This window comes from Sinocyclocheilus grahami, unplaced genomic scaffold, assembly GCF_001515645.1.
Source record: "Sinocyclocheilus grahami isolate Dianchi unplaced genomic scaffold, SAMN03320097.WGS_v1.1 scaffold130.1, whole genome shotgun sequence".
NCBI lineage: Eukaryota > Metazoa > Chordata > Actinopteri > Cypriniformes > Cyprinidae > Sinocyclocheilus > Sinocyclocheilus grahami.
In genome coordinates, this window is record NW_015505309.1 from 1,157,083 (window position 1) to 1,183,617 (window position 26,535).

Sequence of the window (26,535 nt, forward strand, 5' to 3'; positions counted from 1 at the left end):
CACAAACGCTACTTTATCAGGCATTACAGGAAAGACAAAATTAAAATGACACCAAAGCTTTTCTGAAAACGGTCGGTTCTTTTCAAAGATACATTCATATAAAACACCCACGCTGTATTTTAATTTTGAAACGTGCAGTGATCCGTTTATTCAACGAGGTAATAACTCAATGTATGGGAAACACTGGACACTGCTATAAGTCAAATGGCCAAGAGATAACATAAATAAAAGAGTTCACACATATTACACAGCCTGCTGCTCATAACTACTTAAGAGTGCGCTGGCCACGAGTGATGACATCGTGGAGGCTATTGTCGGACCTACACATTTCAGGAGGAAAGTTAACGTGCACGTTATAATCAGCCCAGAAGTTTCGTCTGAACTGCATGTGTTTCTACTTTCACATGCAAATTACTTGTTGCGCTTATGAATATGATAACTTTCCGGCATCAATTCTAGTAGGGTAAAACGTAATTGCGCTTTCGAAACGGTCTGTTTTGCCCTGCCATCATTAGCTGAAACTGTGAACAAGAAGCGGCTGCAGAGTGTGAGTTGCTCCATCTCTCACGCAGCCAGAGAGAGATTCTCCTCTCCGGCGTTCCGCAACAACGCTTCGCTGCCCGCAGATGCGCTTGCTTATAAATCGGCCTAATTTGCAGTACAATCGGCCATTGCCGATTAATTAGAAAATGCCAAAAATCGGCCGATTAATCGGCTGGCCGATCAATCAGTCGACCTCTAATTAACACTTTTATGTTTATTTATTGTAATTGTAGGGTTTCAGATGTCTGGAGATCAGGAGATGGGTGATCTGCGGTCTGATTGGGTTTCTCACTGGTCTAATCGCATGCATGATAGACATTGCTGTGGAGAAATTAGCTGGTTATAAGTACTTTGCAGTCAAACAGAGTATCCTTTCTCTGTCATTCATCTATTTTACAACCTTCTAATATAATCAGTTTCTTATGTAAAGCATGCCAAAAAATGTTTTACTTCTTCGTTAATTAAAATGAGCCGATACACTGCAGTTTGTGAACAAGTTTTCAAAACATAATTTCATTTCATGCAATCAGTTTACATGTGTTAACACATTGTGAAAGTTTGTTTAATCTATTTCCATTGTTACTACATGAATAATTTGTCCGTAAACGGCTGCATGGCAATCCAGATCCAGACCAACATGGACGGAATGAAAATTGAGCATTATTATTATTATTATTTTTTTTATCTAATATCGTCTGTTCATGTAGTTTATTTAATTTAGCACTCAACAAAATTAAAATAGTATTTTTCTTTCTTTTTTCTTTATCAGTAGCCAATGTTTGGTACAAAGACACACATTTTATTCATGGTATTATTAGGCATGTAATAATATAGCTCATATTTTTAATACTGTGCTAAAGTACAGTTAGACAAATCAACTTATTTAATGAAAAGGCTTCATTTAATTGCATAGAGTTTTCTTCAGTTTAATTAAGTGTGATTGTGTGTTATTTATTTCTCACTGGCTTCAGAGTTTCTTAATCTAGGCGTTCAGACATTGAGAAGTACACAGAGCTTGGTGGCCTGTCCATCTCTCTTATACTTTGGGCAGTGCTGAACTCTGCTTTCGTGATGTTTGGCGCTATCGCTGTTGCTTTTGTAGAGGTGAGTGTTTTCTTTGTCAGAATGAGATTTCTGTGGTTTAAGCTGTGAGCATAAGAGACTTTAACCATTAAAAAAAACAAACTTTGATTGGTAGAGTACATTGTGTACTGTGTAGTGTTTAGTAAGTAGTTGTGTATTATTTTACTTTGAACATTATTAAAAATTCAGTCTGTTTTCTCACAGCCCATTGCCGCAGGAAGTGGAATCCCTCAAATAAAATGTTTCCTGAATGGAGTGAAAATCCCTCGTGTTGTTCGACTAAAGGTGATGCCTTTCATAGCATAAACTTCTCTATAAGACAAACAAGGTAGCTTGATTTTTAACTGAACAAAAAGGTGTAAAAAATATATAGGTATCATAGATGTAAATATCTATTTATCTATATAAGATAAATAGATATTTTTCAATTATAAAATTTAAATTTTTATCTATGTCCACAGACTTTGGTGATAAAGGTCTTTGGTGTGATCTGCTCAGTTGCTGGAGGTCTCGCTGTTGGAAAGGTACAATATTAAAACCATCAACTGGGGTTAATGGGACTTATTGAAAGCTAACTGATGGACTCAACAGCTGCTCTCCTCTCACAGGAAGGGCCCATGATTCACTCGGGAGCAGTGATGGCTGCAGGAGTATCTCAAGGAAGAAGCACTTCACTGAAAAAAGATTTTAAGGTCAGTTTTCTGTACTGTTAGGTCTGCTTGAATCTTACAGTAAACAGAGCCTAACGTCACGTTTCTGTCCCTGCAGATATTTGAGTATTTCCGCAGGGACACAGAGAAAAGAGACTTTGTCTCGGCAGGAGCAGCGGCTGGAGTTTCCGCTGCCTTTGGAGCCCCTGTTGGTGAGACATGCAGAAAATAATTTCAAATATCCATATTTTTACATGGGATAGAAGCAAGTTATGCAAAGCTAGTGCCAAATATGTTATTATTATATTGTTAAAGCATATTACAGTAGCTGATACACGACTGAGTTGTAGCTATAAGTGAAAATCCATCATTTGGTCCTCTGAATAAAAGCTCAACGACTGTTGAACTGCACTGAATTGATTCTTGGATAAGATTGTTCAGGACCATCTTTGATTCATTGTGGTTTTTGGCACAGGTGGGGTTCTGTTCAGTTTAGAGGAAGGCGCGTCTTTCTGGAACCAGTTGTTGACATGGAGAATTGTGAGTGATTGTGATTAATAGTTTGGCTCCTTATTAAAGAGCACTGTCTGTTTCACTCAGTTTCAAAGGTCAGCTGTTTGAACCCCTGATCCTGCTTTGCTTTTGATTTAGTTCTTTGCTTCAATGGTCTCCACCTTCACACTGAACTTTTTCCTGAGTATTTACCATGGGAAGCCCGGAGAACTGTCCAGCCCCGGTCTCATTAACTTTGGCCGCTTTGACAGTGATGTAAGTTCTGTCTCTATCTTCTTCAGTTACTCTGACAAGGTCTCTTTCTCTTTTTAGCTACCAATGTTTTTACACCGCACAGAGATTTGAAAGGAAAATCTGTTAAAGTGGAATTGACCCTTGAAGCCAAGCAGGTATAACTGCAGACCGGAGATCTCCAAAATGGGGTGTGAACTCCAAAAGTGGGCAAAACCTCCAAAATGGGGCGGGGTCTCTTCTCGCAAAGACTTTCACCATTGGCTCTGGCTTCGGCCAATTGTTATTGACTTTCATTTATAAATTAAACATTGTTTCTAGTTGATCTAAAATAAAATATGCTATATAAATAAATATTCTGTATGGGAGCAGAGCCCAAAGCTCGTGGCCAGTGGTGTTCGGACTGGAGTTTGAACCTCTGCTTCATGATATAAACGGGAATCACCCACGAGCTCTCCCCGGCGAGCCGTCCCAGCGCAGGGGAAAGATTTTACTCTATCGCTTTGTTCCAAGCAACGGGGGCATCGGAGGGGGTAGTGATGCTGGGTGTAACTAAAAAGGTGCCATTGTCCGGTGAGGTTCGGTTGGGGAGTTACGGAACAGTCTCATATTGCATAATCATAAACTGTTTATCTCCTGAACTGCAAATTTCTTTACCACGCTATTCAGCGCCAATCTCGCCGTGCAATCAATTTCACTGGTTAAGGTTATGGTCAGGTGTGGGGTAGGTTTAGGGGTTAGCATTTTTTGTAGCATAGTGTAGGAAATCAACAATTTAATTGACACAACCAATAAAAACTTTAGAATCAGCTGTGGGGCGGAGTTTGCACTGAGCATGCGTGTCATGTGCCTGTCTGTCAATGGGAGGAAGCCACGCCCTATTTTGGAGCTCCCACCCCGTTTTGGAGTTCCCGTCCCCATTTGGAGATCTCCAGGCTGCAGTTATACCCTTCTCCTTGAAGCTAGGTGTGCTCCGATTGATTGGCTACCGATCACTATCGGCCGATAATCGCTTTGGGATGTTTGATCGGCGGTCTCTATAAAGGCTGATGACGCGCCTGCCGTGAGAGGTTTGGCACGAAATGCAGTGGCACCGCCTCACGCCTGTTTCACACATACTCCGTCTGCAGTGTGAATGCAGCGTTATGTATGTGGTGCAGAAGCAGCACACACTCATTGTGCTTTCACACAGGATGCGTTTGCAGTCCGTTACTTATCCGCGGCTGTTTAGGCCACAAACACAACATTTATCCATTATTTTGATTTCAAATCATGTAAAAAAATAAAAAGCTTTTTCAGCATTTGTGATACTCTTTTATCACAGTACAGTAACAATCTTTCATAGACATTAGTTTAAACTCAATAAATATAAACAACGTATTATTCATGCATTTGACTTCTAGGGTTGTATAATAAATTGCTCAAGCAAGTGGCAACACAGTTATACAGCATACAGCCTACTTTTCTTACATCAGACATAATTTTACAAACAGCGTGAGTGAATCACTGCGCGCGCTCTGTCTTTCCCTCTCAAAATGCGCAAATGGCTTCAAATCACATCGCGTCTGCACTATAAGCCAGCTGCACAGTTGACACAGGAATTGTCACTTGCATAGTCTCAGCCTCAGACGTCACGCCCACGTAACGTTGGCTAAACGTCTGATGCATATGGCACATAAAAGTGGAAACACTTCAGGAGTTTCGAAGGTGTCGTCGGATTGGTTGAATTATACAGGATTTCCGGGAGACGTGTGTCGCGTTCTATAAGGTTCCACCTGGAAACAAAGATGCCGTGACGCCAAACCCCCTCACAAAAGAAGAACGCCGTCGTGTTTACAACTGTGACGATGAGCGCTTATCAGGATCAACTAAACGCTGGATTTTCAAAACTGTGTGGAATATTAAAAGTTTGCTGCACAGAATCTTTAAAATATGTCAGAGAGTTTTACACACGGTCTGTTATTGTGGCGACGTTTCCACGCCCCGAAACGTGACGCTGAAACGAAACGAACTGTGATTGGTTGTATGACATGTCGGTCAAACGGCCTCATGGACGGGCCTTGGCCAATGAAAGCTGCCATGGATTTGAGACCTTCAGCCGTCAGTGTGAAGGTCTGGCTACGCGAGACTATCACTTGCACAATCGAGCAGTGTCGCATCATCACTAAAGTTCATAAATTGCATTTCTTTTTAATTATTGCCAGCGTTTAAACTGTTTAAAGCTTGCGTGCTCTCATGAAGACTGCGCTCATGCACACTCGAAGCGCACAAACATAATGCCAGGTTCACATTACTCCGTTTGCAGTGCATATTTTTTCTGCGCTCATGTTAACGGAAAGCATTCACACTGCACGCGGTTGCGGTCCGGCAGTATGTTCCAGGAGAGGTGCACTGCATTTGCAGCAGTGCAGAGATAGAGTTGCTGTATGTGCTGCATACATGCGCTGAATTAAAGTGAAAGCACATTGTTTTCGGTAAATATGAACATGGATAGACATGGAAATGTAGTAATTACACCATAAATGCATATAATTAAAGTGTACTGTGTTTCATAGTCGACACATATGGCTGTTTGGCTTGGTTTAAAGGAAAAGAGCACCTTTAGATAAACAAGGCAATAGATGGATTAGTTTAAACTCAATAAATATAAACAACGTATTATTCATGCATTTGACTTCTAGGGTTGTATAATAAATTGCTCAAGCAAGTGGCAACACAGTTATACAGCATACAGCCTACTTTTCTTACATCAGACATAATTTTACAAACAGCGTGAGTGAATCACTGCGCGCGCTCTGTCTTTCCCTCTCAAAATGCGCAAATGGCTTCAAATCACATCGCGTCTGCACTATAAGCCAGCTGCACAGTTGACACAGGAATTGTCACTTGCATAGTCTCAGCCTCAGACGTCACGCCCACGTAACGTTGGCTAAACGTCTGATGCATATGGCACATAAAAGTGGAAACACTTCAGGAGTTTCGAAGGTGTCGTCGGATTGGTTGAATTATACAGGATTTCCGGGAGACGTGTGTCGCGTTCTATAAGGTTCCACCTGGAAACAAAGATGCCGTGACGCCAAACCCCCTCACAAAAGAAGAACGCCGTCGTGTTTACAACTGTGACGATGAGCGCTTATCAGGATCAACTAAACGCTGGATTTTCAAAACTGTGTGGAATATTAAAAGTTTGCTGCACAGAATCTTTAAAATATGTCAGAGAGTTTTACACACGGTCTGTTATTGTGGCGACGTTTCCACGCCCCGAAACGTGACGCTGAAACGAAACGAACTGTGATTGGTTGTATGACATGTCGGTCAAACGGCCTCATGGACGGGCCTTGGCCAATGAAAGCTGCCATGGATTTGAGACCTTCAGCCGTCAGTGTGAAGGTCTGGCTACGCGAGACTATCACTTGCACAATCGAGCAGTGTCGCATCATCACTAAAGTTCATAAATTGCATTTCTTTTTAATTATTGCCAGCGTTTAAACTGTTTAAAGCTTGCGTGCTCTCATGAAGACTGCGCTCATGCACACTCGAAGCGCACAAACATAATGCCAGGTTCACATTACTCCGTTTGCAGTGCATATTTTTTCTGCGCTCATGTTAACGGAAAGCATTCACACTGCACGCGGTTGCGGTCCGGCAGTATGTTCCAGGAGAGGTGCACTGCATTTGCAGCAGTGCAGAGATAGAGTTGCTGTATGTGCTGCATACATGCGCTGAATTAAAGTGAAAGCACATTGTTTTCGGTAAATATGAACATGGATAGACATGGAAATGTAGTAATTACACCATAAATGCATATAATTAAAGTGTACTGTGTTTCATAGTCGACACATATGGCTGTTTGGCTTGGTTTAAAGGAAAAGAGCACCTTTAGATAAACAAGGCAATAGATGGCACTCGTGGAGGCAGGAAAACAAAGTTCTTTATGAACTGCAGGATTGCTTGTAATAAAGATTTAAATGCAAAGGTAAAGGCAGTAGAGCTGACTGTTTCTGTCAATGGTAAGTTTTAATTTAGAAAGTTTGTAGTTTAAATGTTTTGCCATTTGCTTGAGCAAATTAATATACAAATCTAGAAGGTAATGCAAATGTAAAAGCATTGAATGTGTTGCTTATATTTATTGTTTAAACACTTCTATGAAAGATTGTATTACTGTACTGTGTAAAAAAAAAAAAAAAAAAGAATCACAGTGCTAAAAAAGCATTTTCAGTAACAATGTTTGAATTTGAAATCGAAATAATGGATAGATGTTGTGTTTGTGGTAAACTCCATGGATCGGACTCCTCTGTGAAAGTGCAATGAGCACCTGCTGCTTCTGCACCACTTACATACCGCACATGTACTGCATATGCACTGCAAACGGAGTATGTGTGAAATTATACTGGAGTAAAAGGCTGCCTCAGATATAGCTCACGAAATCATGCTTGTGCTAAGCTATTGTGCAACGATTGCACAATTGTAAAAACAAAAATGCACTGCATGATCAAACATTTAGGTCAAAAAGATCGGTATCGGGGATCGTATCGGCAGATACTGCTTTCTGTGATCGCCAATCGGTGATCGGCCTCAAAAATCCTGATCGGAGCACCCCTACTTGAAGCTGTCCAAAATATCACAAGAAAGAAAAATTTTTGATTGTAGCTATATTAGTCACAACATTGCTGAACTAAATTTGATGTGTGTGTTTTTTTTTTTTTTAGAGTGTACAGTATAATTTATATGAAATTCCTCTCTTCATTATCATGGGAGCTTTAGGTGAGGGGAACGTCACTTTGTCCTTGCATAAAACATTATAATAATCTTGTTTACAAAATTAAAATGAAAGGATGTAGCTTTGAATTATTTCTCTTTTTTTCCCTTTCATTTTCCAGGAGGGGTGCTTGGAGCATTGTTCAATATCATCAATTATTGGCTAACAATTTTCAGAATAAGGTAGGATTGCAAGCTATTAAATAGGGAAGGCCATGTGTAATATGTATGGCGTTCATTTAGGGCCAAATCGTTTTTTGGAAAAATCTTAATTTTGTATAACGGGAAAAACTACTATTGGTTCAATGCGTCTAATCTGTATTTTGTCCATTTGAATTTTTTTTTTGACAGTAGGTTAGACAGTTTGCTAAATGACTGATCAGATTTGTAGGTTTTGTCACTGAACAGGTGTATTACGGAGCAGAAGCAGATGGAATGTGTCTGAAGACTTTTACACATCAATCACTTGTCATGTGACAATTTTCTGGGTTACGCCCGCATGTTAAATTGAGTCCAACAAGTAAAGGAAGAGAGTTGCCATTGTTGTAATGCATTTAATGGAAAGTGAGAATATGATACTGAAAACACAAAATAATTTTTTGAAAAAGTAGTATTGAGTATAACATTAACAAACATTTTATTTTTAAATGTGGCACCAATATTAATATGTTCAGTTTTAGTAAGATCAGTCAGTTTTTTGATAAGAAATTAAACAAAAGTGACAACAAAGACAAAGTTGCAAAATAATTCTATTTCATGTAAATGATGTTCGTCTAAACTATCTATTCATCAAAGAATACTGAAAAAAATATAATGTTTCCAGAAAAATATTAAGCAGCAAAACTGTTTTCAACATTAATAATAATAAGAAATGTTTCCTGAACACCAGATCATCATATTAGAATGATTTCTGAAGGATCATGTGACACTTAAGGCTGGAGTAATGATGCTGAAAATTCAGCTTTTTTAATGATTTACTTTTGTAAAATTAGATTTTTTAAATATATTCAAATAGGAAACACATTATTTTAAATTGTAATAATATTTAAGAATATTGCTTTTTATTGTTTTTTTCCCCCTTGAATAAATGCAGCCTTGGTGAGCATAAAAAAAACATTTTAAAAAATCTTGCCGACCCGACCCCAAACTTTTGAATGGTAGTGTATGTATATATATATTTTAAATTTTGTTGAATGGTAGTGTATGTATATATATATATTTAATTTTGTTGAATGATAGTGTATGTACAGTGGGTACGGAAAGTATTCAGACCCCCTTAAATTTTTCACTCTTTGTTATATTGCAGCCATTTGCTAAAATCATTTAAGTTATTTTTTTTCCTCATTAATGTACACACAGCACCCCATATTGACAGAAAAACATGCTACAATCATTCTTTCTTTCTTTCTTTCTTCTATTTTGACACAAAAAAGGCATTGGCTTCTAAGATTTTCACATGCTGTGTTATGTCTCAGGTACATCCACCGGCCGTGCCTGCAGGTGATGGAGGCTATGCTGGTTGCCGCGGTGACCGCTACTGTTTCCTTTGCTATGATCTATTTCTCCAATGACTGCCAGCCACTGGGACAGGACAAAGCTGAGGAATATCCCTTACAGGTGTTTATATACTTCCTGGGCTTTCAAGATGTTTGCTTAAATGATAAATTGCTAAGCTGAACTGATCTTGGATCAGAACATAGTCTGAAATGCCGAACAGAAGCGCGATTTGTTATACAAATTTGTATTTGTTTACAGCTCTTCTGTGCTGATGGTGAATATAATTCCATGGCCACCGCCTTCTTCAACACCCCTGAGCGCAGTGTGAGGAGTCTGTTCCACAACCCTCCAGGTGTGTGTCTCACTGAGGGAGTGGTTGGGTGTTGACGGGTTTGGGAACGTGTGTGGACATCTTATCGAACCTGCAATCGAAACATCAAGCCTTCAAACACTTCTTCAGTTGCTATGTGGTGTATCTGCATGTTTTTTAGCCTGTATGTTTGCATGCATGTGTCTTGTCAAAGCAGATTTAGAGTTACAAGCTGGAAGCAGGCCAGCTGACAGGCAGCTAAAATCTTTCTACGCTCTGGAGAGAAGCCATCTTTGATTGCTTTCCCAGAGTGCACAAGAGTCAATCCACAGCCACTGGATTGAAACAAGAAAAATCACAAATAACAAGTGGCCAAAGTTTATCATGACCATTTTTGGTCTTTAAATATGGCAAGTTGTTAATTCATTATAATGTAATATATTATTAAATTATTTCCTAAAATTATAATTATATGATTTTTTAAATATGATTAATATTTTATTTACATTATGTATTTAATATGGTTTTTAATAGTATGTCTCTGCTAGTGGCCTCATACTGCCCCCTAGAGCTGGAATGCTTAATAGTATGCTAAAAACAGATGTTTACTTTACTACAGATTGTGCAGGGTTGTGTATTAATGTCTTTTACATGTACATTTGGGGCATGTAGAAGATACTCTCATCCAAGGTAATGCTCCAACAGTGTTTTAGCTTCACTTATTAGGGTATAAACGCATCCATCTAGACTGAGAAAAACAGTGGAAAAGTAGAGCAATGGAATAGAAAAACCAAACAATCTTCAAACAAAAAATGGACAGCCTATTATTAAGACATCAGTCCCAATCTAAAGTCATTCCTTCTAACCAGGCTGGCCATAATTTTTGAAGGCCTACTGCAATCTAGTTTTGTTTTTAATATTGTAATTTTACTGGGAATATATCTCACTCAGGAACTTACAACCCTGTGACTTTGGGGGTCTTCACTCTGGCATATTTCTTCCTGGCTGTCTGGACGTATGGTCTGACCGTGTCAGCAGGAGTGTTCATCCCATCTCTGCTCATTGGAGCAGCCTGGGGCCGACTATTTGGGATCCTTCTGTCTTTCATTGCTTCCAGCCAATCAGTAAGTACAGCTTTCTACTTCTCTGCTTCCAACACCTTTTTTTTTTTCAGCTACATTTGAATTAATCTTAAACTACCAATTTAAGAGAAATAGAGCTAAATGAAGAAAGATTAGCTGTATTGTGCTGCTGACATGTTTTCTTAACTGATAGATTTGGGCGGATCCTGGGAAATATGCTCTTATAGGTGCTGCGGCCCAGCTTGGTGAGTTATTGATGTTTTTGTGTCATGTTAGTGTCAACTAGACATTCTTTAAGAAAAGGCAGCAGGAATGCTGTTTTATGGTTTATAATAGTTCTCCTAACTGCATTTCTGTGAAGGAAGTACATGTCAGCAGTAACAAGCATGGTTTTGTTGTGTTAATCTGACAGGTGGCATTGTCAGAATGACACTCAGTCTCACCGTAATCATGATAGAAGCCACCGGGAACGTGACCTATGGCTTTCCCATCATGCTTGTGCTGATGACTGCCAAGATTGTGGGGGATTACTTTATAGAGGTGAGAAGCAAAATACAGGGCTTAAAGTTCTCCGGCACCGTGCCGGATATCCGGCGTGCAGCGTTTGGCTGCGGAAAATAAATTTCAATTAAATTCAAGTTTATTTGTATAGCACTTTTTACGATATAAATCGTTGCAAAGCAACTTTACAGAAAATTAAGTTTCAACAATATTTAGTAGTAGCTTATCAGTGTAAATAATCCTACATTAAAAAAATAAAATAAAAACCTTGTTTATCACTTTCGAGTCCATGAGTTCGCATACCAATGGTATGAGTTGAGCACAGCTTTCACTCTCAACCAAACTAACATTACTAGCCAATCAGAATGTTTTGCTTTTATAAACATGAGACGCGCATAATACTGTAGTATCCAATGGACCCTTTTCACAAGACTGTGATGACGCGTTTAACGGTCATCAGTATCGTAAGTCCTCGAAAGTTTTTCATATTTGTATTTTTTTTAAATGTATGTACATTTATAACACTATTCTTTGTATTATATCAAATTTGCATCAAATTACAAAAAAAACAGTTAACGCTAATGCGAGGGTGTTTCTAATGCAGCGTCTGTGGGAGGGATGGTAAAGTTGACATCGTTCTCTCTTCTGACTGCCGTCTCTCAATTTTTTTCCTTTTATTGAAAGTCACGAAAACACTATCGTGGAGTTTTTCTTTTGCTATTTGAGCAATTGGGAATGCAAAAAAATGTATTTGTGGTACTCTCCCATTCACTGCTCTTCAAGTTAAAGTTCAAGGTCCTGTTCACACATGATCTCTTAATGGTAAAGACTGTATGTGTGAAAGGGGCTAAACTCGTCCTCTGCATATGCTGTGAATTTTAATTGCTTAACATTCAACTGGGAATACTGTGTGCATTATCTCACTAGATTTGTAACATTAATCATTTAAACCTTTGACAACACAGTAGAATACAGGTGCATCTCAATAAATTAGAATGTCGTGGAAAAGTTCATTTATTTCAGTAATTCAACTCAAATTGTGAAACTCGTGTATTAAATAAGTTCAATGCACACAGACTGAAGTAGTTTAAGTCTTTGGTTCTTTTAATTGTGACATCAACCTTTTTCTAAATATGCCATTTATTGTATCGCAATTTCAAAATAAAAGTTTCTGAGTTTGCATGTGGCCAAATATTAAAATTAAATGGATTTAAACATCGTTTAATCACGCTTGGCGCCCTCTGCAGGTATTTGTTATAATACATTATGTACTTAAGTTGATTATGTTCATATTATATGTATAGGCATATTACATTATGTATTTCAACAGTGTTGTTCAATAAAACCATGTAACTACTTGGTTTTGATATTTTATTTAAGGCCAATCATTATTGCCTCATCATTAGTTTATATATAAATAGTCATACTAAAGCCTGGTTTTCACTTAGGCCTGTTTGTTACTAAAAATATCAGATTACTCAATTGTCAAAATAATCAGTAGATTACTTGATTACCAAAATAATTATTAGTTACAGCCCTAGATTAGTTAAAATATTTCAAAACACAACTGCATTGTTTTACTTGTTGTAATTAAAAGACAAATATTTTGTCATTGAAAATTTATTTAAAGTAGTATTAAAATATTGTCTTGTTCTAATGAACCAAGTATCTGTATTTTGTCTCATCTCGTGAGCTAAGTGTATTGTCACACCTCTAGGGTCGATAAGCAGTGATATAGCTCTTAATTTTCCAAGTGTATGATATAGCTTTCATTTTTCAGGTCAACCATATATTCATGAAAAAAAATCGGTTTGAATAAGGAAAGCAATAACTTTGCCATAGTATCCTTCCAAATGTTAAAGTTGCCACAGTCATTGCATGCTTTGCATGTGCTGCCCCATCCACCCCTCTTGCCCTGCCCCCGGAAAAAAGTTCAGGCTCAAGATTGTTTTTTGCTTTAACTCCTGAAAATACCTGGCATGGCTGTTTTTGTCTCCTGAGAACTGGTGATCTGTCTTTCCTGGAGTTTTTGATCTGTGTGTGTGTGTGTGTTTTTTTAAGGGTGTCTTTTAGTCATCATGCATGTAATTTTTGTTTTGTGTTATTAGAGCACGAAGCACATGTGTGCATTGTCTGACTGGTTTTTGTTGTTCGTAGGGCCTGTATGACATCCATATTAAGCTGCAGAGTGTTCCTTTCCTCCACTGGGATGCTCCTCCTACTTCTCATTGGCTGACAGCCAGGTAACCACATCCATCAGCCTTACATGTCATATGATGCTTTGAACTTCTCAGTACTGACTCTTAGTCTGGGGTTCCAGGGAATTCATACAACCATGCAACATTACATTTAATTGTAACTCCTGTTTCAGATAAAAGAGAATAAAGCAAATATAAAATGTTACATATAATCACTGGCTCCACTTGTTCCAAACCTGTATGAGTTTCTTTCTTCTGTTGAACACCAAAGAAGATATTTTGAAAAATGTTAGTATCTGAACAGTTGATGGGCACCATTGACTTCCATAGTATTTTTTTTCCTGCTATGGAAGTCAATGGTGCACAGGTTTGGAACAAGTGGAGGGTGAGTAAATGATGACAGAATTTTCATTCTGGAAGTGAACTACTCTTTTAAAATGCATATTTGCTGAATGTCTACAGTATATGTGAAAAGTATTATAGTATTTACCTTTCAATTATTAGACAGAACTGATGAAGTCTGTAAACTAATGAAGATGGAGAATGATTGCTCCTGTGACACTGAGCGCATGCGTTCTCAGCACTGTCAAAATAATAGTCCCGCTTCCAACTCATATCAGCCAAACAGAATTATATGGCAATATATTAGTCAACCAATAGTGTAATGCAATAGTGTTATAGTTTACTAAAACTATTAAAATTGTTTTCATTAATTGAAATAAAATAAAGTATAATATTCTATTAAAAACTTACAAAACTTTAAAGAAAATGATAAATGTTGCCTTGGCAACTAACTGAAATAAAATAAGCTGAAGTTACTGAAATTGTTAAAGTAAAATAACTAAAACTGAAATAAATATCAATGAAATAATTTTTTTTTATGTTTTATGTTTCTATTTTTATAATTAGAAATTTAAAAAATAATAATAAAAGCACATACAAAATTACAAAATAAAAGATCATTCAAAATATTAATAAGTATTACAATATTATATAAATAATAAAGTGAATGTCATTTGCATGTTGATGTTTTCACCACAGAGAGGTCATGAGCTCTCCGGTCACCTGCTTCAACAGAGTGGAGAAAGTGGGGAGAATTGTGGATGTTCTTAGCAACACATCCACCATTCACAACGGCTTCCCAGTGGTCGCCCATACTAGTGAGAACGATGAGGTGACATAACCATGAAAACACGACCTCGGGTCCTGTCATTCCTACTAGCATATTTCAGTTTTAATCAAATCTAAAACTTGCTTGTCTTCTTTCCACAGCCAGGAAAAATCTGTGGACTTATTCTTCGCTCACAGCTCATTGTTCTTCTCAAACATAAGGTCTGAAAAACTGAATTATGATACTTTGGTTGGACTTTAATCCTCATTGGTCAGGAAATACTGTTACTACAGCAGATTATAATAGTTCAGCCCTCTGTCTGTGTCTCAGGTGTTTGTGGAAAGGGCGTCTTCACGTCTCAGCCAAAGGAAGCTACAGCTGAAGGACTTCAGAGATGCATATCCACGTTTCCCCCCCATCCAGTCCATCCACGTCTCTCAGGATGAGAGGGAGTGCATGATGGACCTCACTGAGTTCATGAACCCGACCCCATACACTGTGCCTCAGGTCAGTTAACAGGCCAACAACCGGCTACTGACAGTATTTTTGTATTTATATGCCATTTAGGTAAGTTTATGGGAAATTTATAATGCCATAACGATCAGAGCTTTAAATAGAACGCCGCTGCCACACCCATTTGAAATAACTCGCAACAATCCTTGCATGACATTTACAAATTAACTGTAAAAACTACCATCAGGAAGTGTATTTTAGTTAGCATGTGGTTTAATCATCTGCAGTATTAACTGTCTAGTCTTTGATAGTGCTGTGTTCGATACATCGATACGATGGCACAGGGATTTGACGATACGAGTATCGATACAGCTGGTCCTGTATCGATATTGTGGCACATGTGCAGCAGTGGACCGTGCTTAATTTGAATACAAGAACACCGTTTAAAATTGAGTAGAAAAGTGCAAGGTTTCTAAAGGTTTAATCTGGCTGCAGAGGAACACAACTGTGTTGCCTGATATAAAGAAACATAATCCCCGAAACAGAGCTTCCCACTTGCGCAATACGGAAATATCTGTTAAGTGTGCTACTTATCTTTGTCAACCTGGCAACCATGTGCACGCGCTCTCTCTCCACTGTGGATAAACTTGCACTTGCTTTCTGAAAACACTGGTAAGCTTGCAGTTTAGCGATCTCCACTTCAATATTCTATTCTCAGAAAAGTGTAATTTATCAAGTGTTCATTTATGAGAGAGAGAGAGAGAGGCTGTGTATGAATGAATTACCACCGTTTTGCCGCGTTTCTCTATTCACAGTGAAGCTGTGGCTTTAATTGCTTTAGAAAAGTGCGAGGTTTCTAAAGGTTTAATCTGGCTGCAGAGGAACACAACTTGCTTTCTGAAAACACTGGTAAGCTTGCAGTTTAGCGATCTCCACTTCAATATTCTATTCTCAGAAAAGTGTAATTTATCAAGTGTTCATTTATGAGAGAGAGAGAGAGAGGCTGTGTATGAATGAATTACCACCGTTTTGCCGCGTTTCTCTATTCACAGTGAATCTTTGGCTTTAATTGCTTTAGAAACAATGATGTTACCAGCTCCTTGTTGAGAAAGATAATGTAGCTCTTGAGCGATTAAGCTATTTTATTGATAAAATTGCGGGGCAGCGCTAAAAAGTTTTTTCCTGAAAGTCTGAGTGTGGCCGCAACGTGATCTGTGTGAGTGACTGAGCGTGTGTGTGCGTTAAATACAGAAGACAGCGCATTAGTTGAGATTAGAACTCTTCTCATTTTTATTTTTTAAACATAGAGAGTGTGTTAATTTGTGCAATGATAACCTACCAGCAATGTAAATATGATTTTTAAAAAATATATTAGAATAAGTACATTACAATATAAATTTATTAGAATGAGTACATTATTATTTATGGGCTTAAAAACAAGATGCAAACAATCAGAATATTGTACCTGGTGGGGAGTGCCCAATGTAAACATGAAACATATGCCATAACCTATATGGTACACTTATGAAGGCCCTTCATAATGCAGAGGTCAACTGCCTGCTCTGCCAATAGTTAGAAATGGCTCTATAGTATGCAGTGTTTAATAAACAGCTGTTTTACTAAATTCTGCTGAGGTGAAATTTAGTGCACTCCCGTATCGTGATATGTATCGTATCGTGGCCGCTGTATCGTGATGCATACCGTATCGTGACTTTCCTGGTGATACACAGCCCTAGTCTTTGATGTTTCTTTTCAGGAGACTTCACTCCCCCGTGTGTTTAAATTGTTCCGGGCGCTAGGACTGAGACATCTGGTGGTGGTTGATAATGAGAACAGGGTAAGTGTATCACTATTGTGGTTCAGTTACTGCTTTTAACTTGCAGCTAATCTTTAGGGATTGACAAAATATTAGCACTATACTAGTAGTATTATTAATGATTGTTGGCAGATATTAAAGATTTTTATTGATCGTTATTGATCAGTATTATATTTTTCATTTTGCGTGTTCATTTCCTCTAGTTTTACATTAATCTTTCTGTCATCTAACACTCTCTTAAAGTTAATCTTCAAAAATACTAATAATTTAATAAACTGTCAAATGTCTAATCTTTACCAAATCTCAGAATGAATATTCATTTTTTTATAGTGCACATTTTAATGGTGGTATTACTAAATTTACTTGCAGCATTTAAATGATTATATTTATTTATTTAAAAAATTTTTTAAATAATTTTAAATACCCAAAAACTGGAATTGTGTACTAATTAAATTTAGACAGTCTTCATGTATTAATATTTTTTAAAGGTGAGTCAAGACACATCTTTTTAAAGTTGCTTTTATATTGATATAAATATTTATTGATATTGGAAAATATAGTTTTTTTTATGTCTGTTATATTGCACTTTAAATTTACTAAATGAAAAGTGCTATAAAATAATGTATATTTATTTTAAAAAAAATGTTAAGCTATTATTAAGAAACTTGAATATTGACCATTTACCGGTTATCTGTAATAACAACTAAATAATTAACAGCTTATTGCATCAGTCAAAATTTGCCAAATATCGTTCAGAATATTGCTCGTTCCCAGTAAGGTAATCAGTTTCGAATTCCCTGTGCTTTGGATGTGAAGGTTGTGGGACTGGTAACCAGGAAGGATCTTGCCCGCTACCACGTGGGTAAAGATGGTCTGGAGGAGCTTCACCTGGCTCAAACATGATTGGTCATCATGTTCACCCTGGACCCTGCCTTCAGAGCACCAGCTTTGGACCTTAAAAACTCAGGGGCTGGTCAGAGTCTTTCTCATGTCAAAGATGCCAAACACAAACCTGCAACATGCACAATTTGTCTGACGTTCAGTATTTTAAGGGCTTGATTATTTGAAAAATGCATTTTCGCTCCTTTATCACAGTTAGTTATGCATTTATTTTTACTGTATAAATACAGCGGATGAGCACATTATGTTAGTTTTGCACTGTGACTGTTTATTTATTACAATTATATTTTAGAGTAGATGAGCTTTAAGTAGCATTTGTAGCATTAAGAAACCTATTGGTAATGTGCACTTAATACAGACTACTACATATTATATTGTTACAGACATGCAAATATGGTTCATTACATTCTGGTTTACCTAGGGCTGTTTAGGATTTTTAAATGTTTCCGTCTTGATTTATAAATTTAATTGGTATTAAATCTGTTAGGGTAGATCAGGCCCTGAAATTAAATGCATAAATCCTAGTTTTCACATGCCTCTTGGCATTGGCAAGTTTTGGTACGAGTTTAAAACTAGCTAGTGGTTTTATGCAGTACATTTTCTGAGGGTAGTTTGTCTACACACAATGTGAATTTTCAGCCTCGAGCTGCATTTGTTTTCTGTGAAAATCTATACATTAAAATGAACATATAAATCCCAGTTTTGAGCAGTGAAAGAATTATGCTAAAATAATTGCCAAACGTTCTTTAACTGAACATCAGATGAAGCGTATAAACATGACATCTTGTTTTGTTTGTGTGCTAAAAAGTTTGACTTGTAGGCTCTCCGCTTCATTGTTTAAAGCCAACTTTTTTTGTTTTTATTGATCGATGTCTTCCTCTCTGATGATCTCTAATTTTAATATCGTTTTTGATTTGGATTAAAAAAAGAAAAACTTTGTGAACTAATAAAGCTATGAATCAGCAATTCATGAATCTTTAGTAATTCTCTCAGATAATCATAGTTGATTTGGATAAACATCTGTGTAGTGCAAGACGGGTCAATATTTTTAGTCCAACCCTGTATTTCTTGAATGTGTATATTCATTGGTGATCGGAGAAATGACAAACAACAAGTGCTATTCTACACTGCTCAAAACTCACATTTGAATCGTCAGTGGCAAATTCTTTAAATATAAAAAAAACGTACTTACAGTCTGTGAGTCAGAACAGCCGGCATTGTAGGCTACACTACCAGGATCAGAAAACACAAATGCGCTGGACACATCTGAATATTTGGGTTGAACTGTTCTGGAACAGTGTTGTAAATACAACTTAACCACTGATTTCTAGTCATGTCCTCTTTTGGAAGGCCAAACAAAGTAGTTTCGCTTTCACAACGAAACACACGGTGGGCTAGAGTGAGCAGCGGCCAACAGCCTTGAGTGAGCAGAGCCGGGCGGCCTTGAGAATGGCACGGCCGGCGGATTCGACGAAGGAGCGTCCGGCGGGCTTGCGGCAACCACATGTGACGACCCCGGGCTGGACTCTGCTTCGTCCACGGTGAAAGCCGATCCGGCGATCCACAGCGTGAAGTTGATGTATTTCTTCAGCGACCAGCACGGATCAGCTCCAGGCATGACGAAGCGTATATCGCTTCTCTTTTGGATATCGTCCTCTTTCGGAAAGCCAAACAAAGTAATTTCGCTTTCACAACGAAACACACAGCGCCTTCACGACATGACGGCGGCGGCAACAACAATACTACAGTGAGAATAAAAGTTACGCCTTTCTTTGCGTGAACATTTGGGCGGCGTTATGCAAATCTTCCCACATCGTGATGTAGACATGTGGGGGCGTGTTAGAACGTGTCGTTTTAGGTAGGCGTGGTTGACTCTTAACTTTTATAAAGAATATCTCTTTGGATTTGAGACTTTAGTCTTTGCAACTTTACAGATCTTCTTTATGCTCCAAGAGCTTGTAACACTCCAAAGAGAAAAGAAAAATTTTAATCGCATCATATGACCCCTTTAAACAGCTAATAAAGCCTCTCCTCTCAGAGTACATCTGCTAAAAAAGTCCAAATATAACACAAATAAAATAGATATTGAAAATAAGTATTTTGGTTATGTGCTGTAGAAAAGAACCCAAACAGATAAATCAAATCCCACATTGTTCCACATCCTACAACTTTATATCATCCTATATCTCCTGCATCTCAATAATCACTACATTAGGCCTATATGTATTGTTCATTCATAGGCTGGTGGGTTGGCGTCTATACAACTCAACTGTTTGCAGCAGAGTATCAAGGCAATGGCGCAAGTGTCAGTTTGCAGCATCCCTCCACTAAACAAGTCCAGGTGGCACATCTTCCTGTCGCCCGTTTCAAATAATACCATACTGGGCGAGTTCGTGCAACTCCAGTTGGCTAAAGGCTTCCCACGAACACACCACGGTGATGTCTGTGCATGAAAGTTGTTGGCAGATGAAGAACAGCAATGAGCCAGACAATGAGAAAAAAATCAGTTTGCAAGAGTAAGAGGTTTAGCATATAACACAACACAGTATTTGATCACTACATAAGCAATGTTCCAAGGGTTGTTCTCACCAGTGCCAAGACAGTCCATTCCTAGGATCTCATCTCCAAATCTAATTAAAGAAGAGAAGAAATTGATCCAAAAATTAAGTTTATTTCCTAACATACTCTTAAAAATAAAGATTCCAAAAGAGGAGTTCACAGTAGAAGAACCATTTTTGGTTCCCCAAAGAACCTTTCAGTGAACAGTTCTTAAAATAACCATTTTTCTCTTAATGTGAAAAACATTTAAAAAATCTAAAGAACCTTTTTCCACTATAAAGAACCTTTTGTGGAATGGAAAGCTTTCATCGATGTTAAAGGTTCTTCATGGAACCAAAGATGCCTTTACTTTTACCTTTGTTTTTAAAAGTGTATAGAGCAGGGGTGTCAAACTCAATTCCTGGAGGGCCGGAACCCTGCAGAGTTTAGAATCAACCTTAATTAAACATACCTGATCCAACTAATCAAGTCCTTCAGGCTTATCTGAAAACTACATGGTATTTGTGTTGGAATAAAACTCTACAGGGCTCCGGCCCTCCAGGAATTGAGTTTGACACCCCTGGTATAGAGAGATCAATCAGATTTAAATGTCGTCTACTCACCCTTTGACTCCCTTCTTGGGAGGTTTGCTTTTGAATTGTCTTGGCATTCTCTGTTTGAATTTAGGTGGTCCTCTTCTGGGTGTTGTTGGTCCTACCACTCTTATCAGGCCTATGGATGAGTCGCTGAGACTGTCGCAGCTATTTCCTGAGCTCATCCAATACAGCGTCTCTATCAGATTTTTTCCAAAAGTCAGGTTCTTGTGGGCTCTAGTGTTTGTAGACGACTTCTTGTTCAACGTCAGTATCTCTCCTTGCAGTTGAGGAAAGCCGACTTAAATACAGTGAGGCTGGCCTATGTTTGTGTCAATGGGTCAACAACAAATCCTGACAGATTGGCACAATGACATAGCAGCAATGTGTTGCAGGTTAACTCAGGTAAAAGCCCAAGATCACTCACTGGATTCTGAAAACACAAACTGGCCTTCATTGAGAAATCTTTACTTCAGTACACCTGGACAGTCTGTCATGGACTAGATAGAACGTATGTTTCATTCATGGCTTCTGCAGAGGAAATAAATGAAGACAAAATCTTATGTGGTCAACAACTTTGATAATGACATTAGACCTACCCTTGGATGGCGGTATAAGCTCCTATGTAAGGAGTTTATACATTCTTCTATCTATCTATCTAAACAAACAAATATAAAAAATAAAAACTTAATTAATTTTGAAATGGTGATTGAATCCCTGCAGTATTTAACACACAACATGTCAACATCGAAGTGAAAAAGACAACAGTATTATCTGCACTTCATATGGACCAGGGTTGCTGACGTTCAGCATGGCATGAGCTACGTTACGCACTAATGTACTTAAAATTAAGTCCCTGACATAAAGATTGTGACTGATGTTGGAGGTTTGAGCACCATTAAGAAAATCATGTCACACAGAGACAGATGTCAAATGTAGAACTGGGATATGAGTGACATGTTCAACACCTGCTTTTTTAAAAAGAAGAGGAATTCAGGCCAACAGGTAAAATATCATCAGGCAGCCTTTACGGATTACATATGAAGTGGTACAACAATAAAAAGGACTGACTTTTAAAGCTAAAAAAAACCTTTGAAAGGTCAAAGTCCTCCATCTCCCGTTCACAGCGTGCTCTGGGTCACTTTGGGTCAAAGTTAACTGCACTCTGAATTACCCACCATTCCCCGCAGGTGTGGATTGACTAAATCTCATGGAGCTCCTAAAGTGTAGTTCAGAGATCTGCAGAGAGTCTTCTGTGGCAGTGGCATAAAAGTGAGAATGCGTAATCAGTGCCTGATTGTATTTCTGTGTTAGATAGTTAGTGTTGACTTAAGAGAGTAACAATTATTATTATTATTAGCAGCAGTCAGCAGATATAAATACACAAACAACGTTCTAAAAAAAAGATAAAGTGATACAAGCAGATATTAAAGGGGCCCTATTATGCTCTTTTACAATGTCTTTAATTTGTCTTTAATTTGTTTTGGGGGTGTACTAGAACATGCTCTCATTATGTTTTTTACATAATTTACATTATTACAATACCTTTCTCCCCATTCTGGCACAAACGGCTCGATTAGTTTCGGGTTTGATGAAGGCCCGCCTTCCGAAAAATGAAATGTGATGTGATTGGTTAGCTGTCCCAGTGCGTTGTAATTGGCGAACAGCTTAGACGGTGTTTCAGTACTGCCCCACCCCTTGCCAAAGCAGCAAATTCCGTCTACTCCGGTTTAGTTAAAGGGGTCATATGATGCTGCTAAAAAGAACATTATTTTGTGTATTTGGTGTAATGAAATGTGTTTATGTGGTTTAAGGTTTAAAAAAACACATTATTTTCCACATACTGTACATTATTGTTTCTCCTCTATGACCCGCCTTTTTGAAACGAGTCGATTTTTACAAAGCTCATCGGTCTGAAAAGCGAGGTGTGCTCTGATTGGCCAGCTATCCAGTGTGTTGTGATTGGCCGAATACCTCAAGAGTGAGAATGAAATGTTACGCCCCTCACAATACTGTTGATGCCGTCTCCCGGAGCGACAAGACAAAAAACATGAAAACCCATTACAAACGAGACATTTGTTGCATCCAGTGGGGACATAATTACGGATTATAATGACGTATACTGTATTTTTATGTGTTGCATTGCATCGCGCCACGTAAACAAAACCATGTCTACATTTGTGATCAGAAATGACAAAAAAGCACTAACGTTACTCCACACTGCTCAAAATTCGCGTTTGAATCATCAGTGGCAAATCCTTTAAATGAAAACGTACTTAAAGACTGTAAGTCAGAACAGCCGGCAGCGGGCCAGCGTGAACTGAGGCGGCGGGCCAGCGTGAGCTGAGCAGCACTAAGTTGATGTATTTCCTCAGCGACCAGCACAGATCAGCTCCAGGCATGACGAAGCAGATATCATCCTCTTTTGGAAGACCAAACAAAGCAGTTTCGCTTTCACAACGAAGCACACAGCATCTTCAGGACATGGCGGCAGCAACAATACTACAGCGAGAATAAAAGTTACGCCTTCTTTCTTTGCGTGAACATTTGGGCGGCGTTATGCAAATCTTCCCACATAATGAGGTTGATATGAGGGGGAGTGTTAGAACGAGCCGTTTTAGGTAGGTGTGGTTAACTCTTAACTTTTATAAAGAATATCTCTTTGGGACTTTAGTCTTTGCAACTTTACAGATCTTCTTTATGCACCAAGAGCTTGTAACACTCCAAAGAGAAAGGAAAAATTGAAATCGCATCATATGACGCCTTTAAGGATGGCCATATCAATTTGAGCCGGATTCAGACCCAGAGAATATTGAACAAGAGGATTGAACAGAACCTTTGCACGCACGGATATGGCAAGACATATTAGAGTGGTAACGTTATTGTTGTTGTTGTTTTTTTTTGGCTAAGAACCGACAACCGCTTAAAAATAACTGCATTTATTATGTACAGAAAAGTGCATATGTATTATTTTTTATTGTTATTTAATTCTAACATTAAACGTTATTGTTGTTGTTGTTTTTTTTTGGCTAAATCACGTTTTAGATAGGATGTCTACAAACGCTTAAAAATAACTGCATTTACTATGTACAGAAAAGTGCATATGTATTATTTTTTATTGTTATTGAATTCTAACATTATAACATGAATTGCAGTGAAAAAACATTGCTTTATCAGACATTACATGCAAGATTAAATGAAAATGACATCCAATTTTCTGAAGACAGTCGGTTTCCTTCAGAAATACAGTGATATAAAAACACCTGCACTCAATGTATGGGAAACACTGTAGTCTCACAATTGAAGGGTAAATTCTGCAGATTACATCATTGTCCAGTAGAGTCCAGTACAGTAAATTGTACTGTCAGCAATTTATTATAAAAACGTTTTCATAATTGTAACATACATATTTACATACATAATAATTCATGTGCATGTGTAATAACTTGCGAAAACATCTCCGTTACGTATATAACCTTGGTTCCCTGAATAGGGACCGAGATGCTGCGATGACGTCATCGCTATGGGAACACCTCCGGTGTGACGAATGTCTGAAGCCCTTATACCATCACGCCAATTTATTGGCCAATAGCGCTTAGCACCGCCCCAAGCATACGTCACGTATGCTCATATATGCGTGCTGCACGCTATTTCATCAGATTTTACACTATAACGAAAGGAAGTGCTATCGAAGGTACGGAATGGCCAGCATCGCAGCATCTCGTTCCCTATTCAGGGAACCAAGGTTACATACGTAACCGAGATGTTCCCTCTAATAGGCTCACTTCAATGCTGCGATGTCGTCATCGCTATGGGAACGCTATACCATCTCGCCTGACGTACCTAAGATAGCCTGCTCAAATGGAAGAGACCCGGGAGCCAAGAGCCATCCTCACGTCCAGACAAGTAGAACTTGATGAAAGTGCTAGGAGAGGAATAACCTGCCACAGCACAGACATCTCCCATCAAAGGCCCTTTAAAAAGAGCCTGAGAAGAAGCCATTGCTCTCGTAGAATGAGCACGCACCTCTAGAGGCGAAGTCACACCACGCGCCTCATAGGCTAGAGGTATAGTCACTATCTGACCCCACATAGCAGGGGAGAAAGCCTCCAACCACTTGCTTAAAGCAAAACGGAGTCAAAGCAGCCTTAGGATTAACTAGGCCTAGGAAGCAGTAAGACTTAACCAGGGGCAAAGTCCATACAAGAGGAGCTGACAGAGCCTGCAGATCCTTAGTCCTCTAAGAGAGGATAGGATTACCAAAAAACTGCTTAAGGTTTCAAAGTTATCTGACAGACTTAAACGGCTCAAATGGATGGCCTGCTAGGCCTTCCAACCGAAAAAATAAGTCCCAAAAAGGAATCTGTGCTGGGCGGAAAGGCCTAAGCCGTCTCGTCCCTGCATGAAACGGGAAACCAGCAGATTGTATCCACTTAAGGGCATACAGCGTCTCATGGAGGGAGCTCTAGTATTAAGAATAGTGTCGGTAATCTCTGCCAAGAGACCGGAAAACATTTCAGCTCTGCTCAGGGGTCACACCCATTAGTTCCAAAAATCCTGATGGGGATGTCCAAATCATGCCTCGAACCTGAGTCAGCAGGTCGTGTCTGAGGGGAACCTCCCAAGGGGGCCGGCTAACAGACTGACCAATTCTGAGAACCACGTATGAGTGGGCCAAAACGGCACCACCAAAAACAGACGTTCACTCTGACCAACCTTACACTGAACAGAATCGTTTGGGAGCAAACGGGTCGACTGGAAGGCATAAGACTGGTCCTGGGCCATTCTTGGGCGTCAAATCCCCAAAATAGTGTCCACACCCAGAGGCGACGGAGGAGACAAGGAAACCAGAGCAGGCAATGCGCATGCTCTATTTTTTAGCAAACAAGTCCACTTCCGCTCGGCCAAACCTCTGCCATATGAGACTAACCACCTGAGGGTGCAATCTCCATTCTCCAGCCTCCAAACTCTGTCTCAAGAGTAAGTCCACTCCTGAGTTCAGGTGACCCAGGACATGAACTGCTCTGATCGACAGGAACCCGGTCTGCATCCAAAGAAGAACACATCTCACCAACCTGCACAGGGGTGAGAGCGTAATCCTCTCTTGACAATCCATGTTAAGACCACAGCCGTGTTGTCAGTCCTTCAGGGAACCAAGGTTACATACGTAACCGAGATGTTCCCTCTAATAGGCTCACTTCAATGCTGCGATGTCGTCATCGCTATGGGAACGCTATACCATCTCGCCTGACGTACCTAAGATAGCCTGCTCAAATGGAAGAGACCCGGGAGCCAAGAGCCATCCTCACGTCCAGACAAGTAGAACTTGATGAAAGTGCTAGGAGAGGAATAACCTGCCACAGCACAGACATCTCCCATCAAAGGCCCTTTAAAAAGAGCCTGAGAAGAAGCCATTGCTCTCGTAGAATGAGCACGCACCTCTAGAGGCGAAGTCACACCACGCGCCTCATAGGCTAGAGGTATAGTCACTATCTGACCCCACATAGCAGGGGAGAAAGCCTCCAACCACTTGCTTAAAGCAAAACGGAGTCAAAGCAGCCTTAGGATTAACTAGGCCTAGGAAGCAGTAAGACTTAACCAGGGGCAAAGTCCATACAAGAGGAGCTGACAGAGCCTGCAGATCCTTAGTCCTCTAAGAGAGGATAGGATTACCAAAAAACTGCTTAAGGTTTCAAAGTTATCTGACAGACTTAAACGGCTCAAATGGATGGCCTGCCGAAAAATAAGTCCCAAAAAG

General features: G+C 39.0%; 2 protein-coding genes across 4 annotated transcripts in view; one reads left to right on the forward strand and one right to left on the reverse strand.

The window, feature by feature from the left end:
• LOC107590582 (H(+)/Cl(-) exchange transporter 7-like) overlaps nucleotides 1-18,722 on the forward strand; it is a 23,472-nt gene extending 4,750 nt beyond the window's left edge. For both annotated transcript variants that reach the window (XM_016279426.1, XM_016279427.1), the window contains 21 exons: nucleotides 777-909; nucleotides 1,538-1,647; nucleotides 1,831-1,911; nucleotides 2,088-2,150; nucleotides 2,235-2,318; nucleotides 2,395-2,488; nucleotides 2,752-2,816; nucleotides 2,928-3,044; nucleotides 7,730-7,784; nucleotides 7,901-7,961; nucleotides 9,254-9,395; nucleotides 9,534-9,627; nucleotides 10,537-10,709; nucleotides 10,861-10,912; nucleotides 11,080-11,207; nucleotides 13,326-13,411; nucleotides 14,408-14,540; nucleotides 14,639-14,698; nucleotides 14,808-14,984; nucleotides 16,687-16,767; nucleotides 17,563-18,722. In XM_016279426.1, coding sequence (XP_016134912.1) covers nucleotides 777-909; nucleotides 1,538-1,647; nucleotides 1,831-1,911; nucleotides 2,088-2,150; nucleotides 2,235-2,318; nucleotides 2,395-2,488; nucleotides 2,752-2,816; nucleotides 2,928-3,044; nucleotides 7,730-7,784; nucleotides 7,901-7,961; nucleotides 9,254-9,395; nucleotides 9,534-9,627; nucleotides 10,537-10,709; nucleotides 10,861-10,912; nucleotides 11,080-11,207; nucleotides 13,326-13,411; nucleotides 14,408-14,540; nucleotides 14,639-14,698; nucleotides 14,808-14,984; nucleotides 16,687-16,767; nucleotides 17,563-17,649 — 2,076 coding nt within the window. In that variant the 3' untranslated portion in view covers nucleotides 17,650-18,722. The remainder of the gene's footprint in view (nucleotides 1-776; nucleotides 910-1,537; nucleotides 1,648-1,830; nucleotides 1,912-2,087; nucleotides 2,151-2,234; nucleotides 2,319-2,394; nucleotides 2,489-2,751; nucleotides 2,817-2,927; nucleotides 3,045-7,729; nucleotides 7,785-7,900; nucleotides 7,962-9,253; nucleotides 9,396-9,533; nucleotides 9,628-10,536; nucleotides 10,710-10,860; nucleotides 10,913-11,079; nucleotides 11,208-13,325; nucleotides 13,412-14,407; nucleotides 14,541-14,638; nucleotides 14,699-14,807; nucleotides 14,985-16,686; nucleotides 16,768-17,562) is intronic.
• An 884-nt stretch (nucleotides 18,723-19,606) lies between these two features.
• The window catches only part of LOC107590586 (retinal cone rhodopsin-sensitive cGMP 3',5'-cyclic phosphodiesterase subunit gamma-like), a 12,842-nt gene continuing 5,913 nt past the window's right edge, over nucleotides 19,607-26,535 (reverse strand). Inside the window, exons 2-4 of one of the 2 annotated variants that reach the window (XM_016279432.1) lie at nucleotides 20,808-21,308; nucleotides 20,236-20,276; nucleotides 19,607-20,089 (exon numbers count right to left, since the gene is read on the reverse strand). In XM_016279432.1, coding sequence (XP_016134918.1) covers nucleotides 20,013-20,089; nucleotides 20,236-20,276; nucleotides 20,808-20,962 — 273 coding nt within the window. In that variant the 5' untranslated portion in view covers nucleotides 20,963-21,308 and the 3' untranslated portion in view covers nucleotides 19,607-20,012. The remainder of the gene's footprint in view (nucleotides 20,090-20,235; nucleotides 20,277-20,807; nucleotides 21,309-26,535) is intronic. The other variant, XM_016279434.1, reaches the window with a different exon arrangement.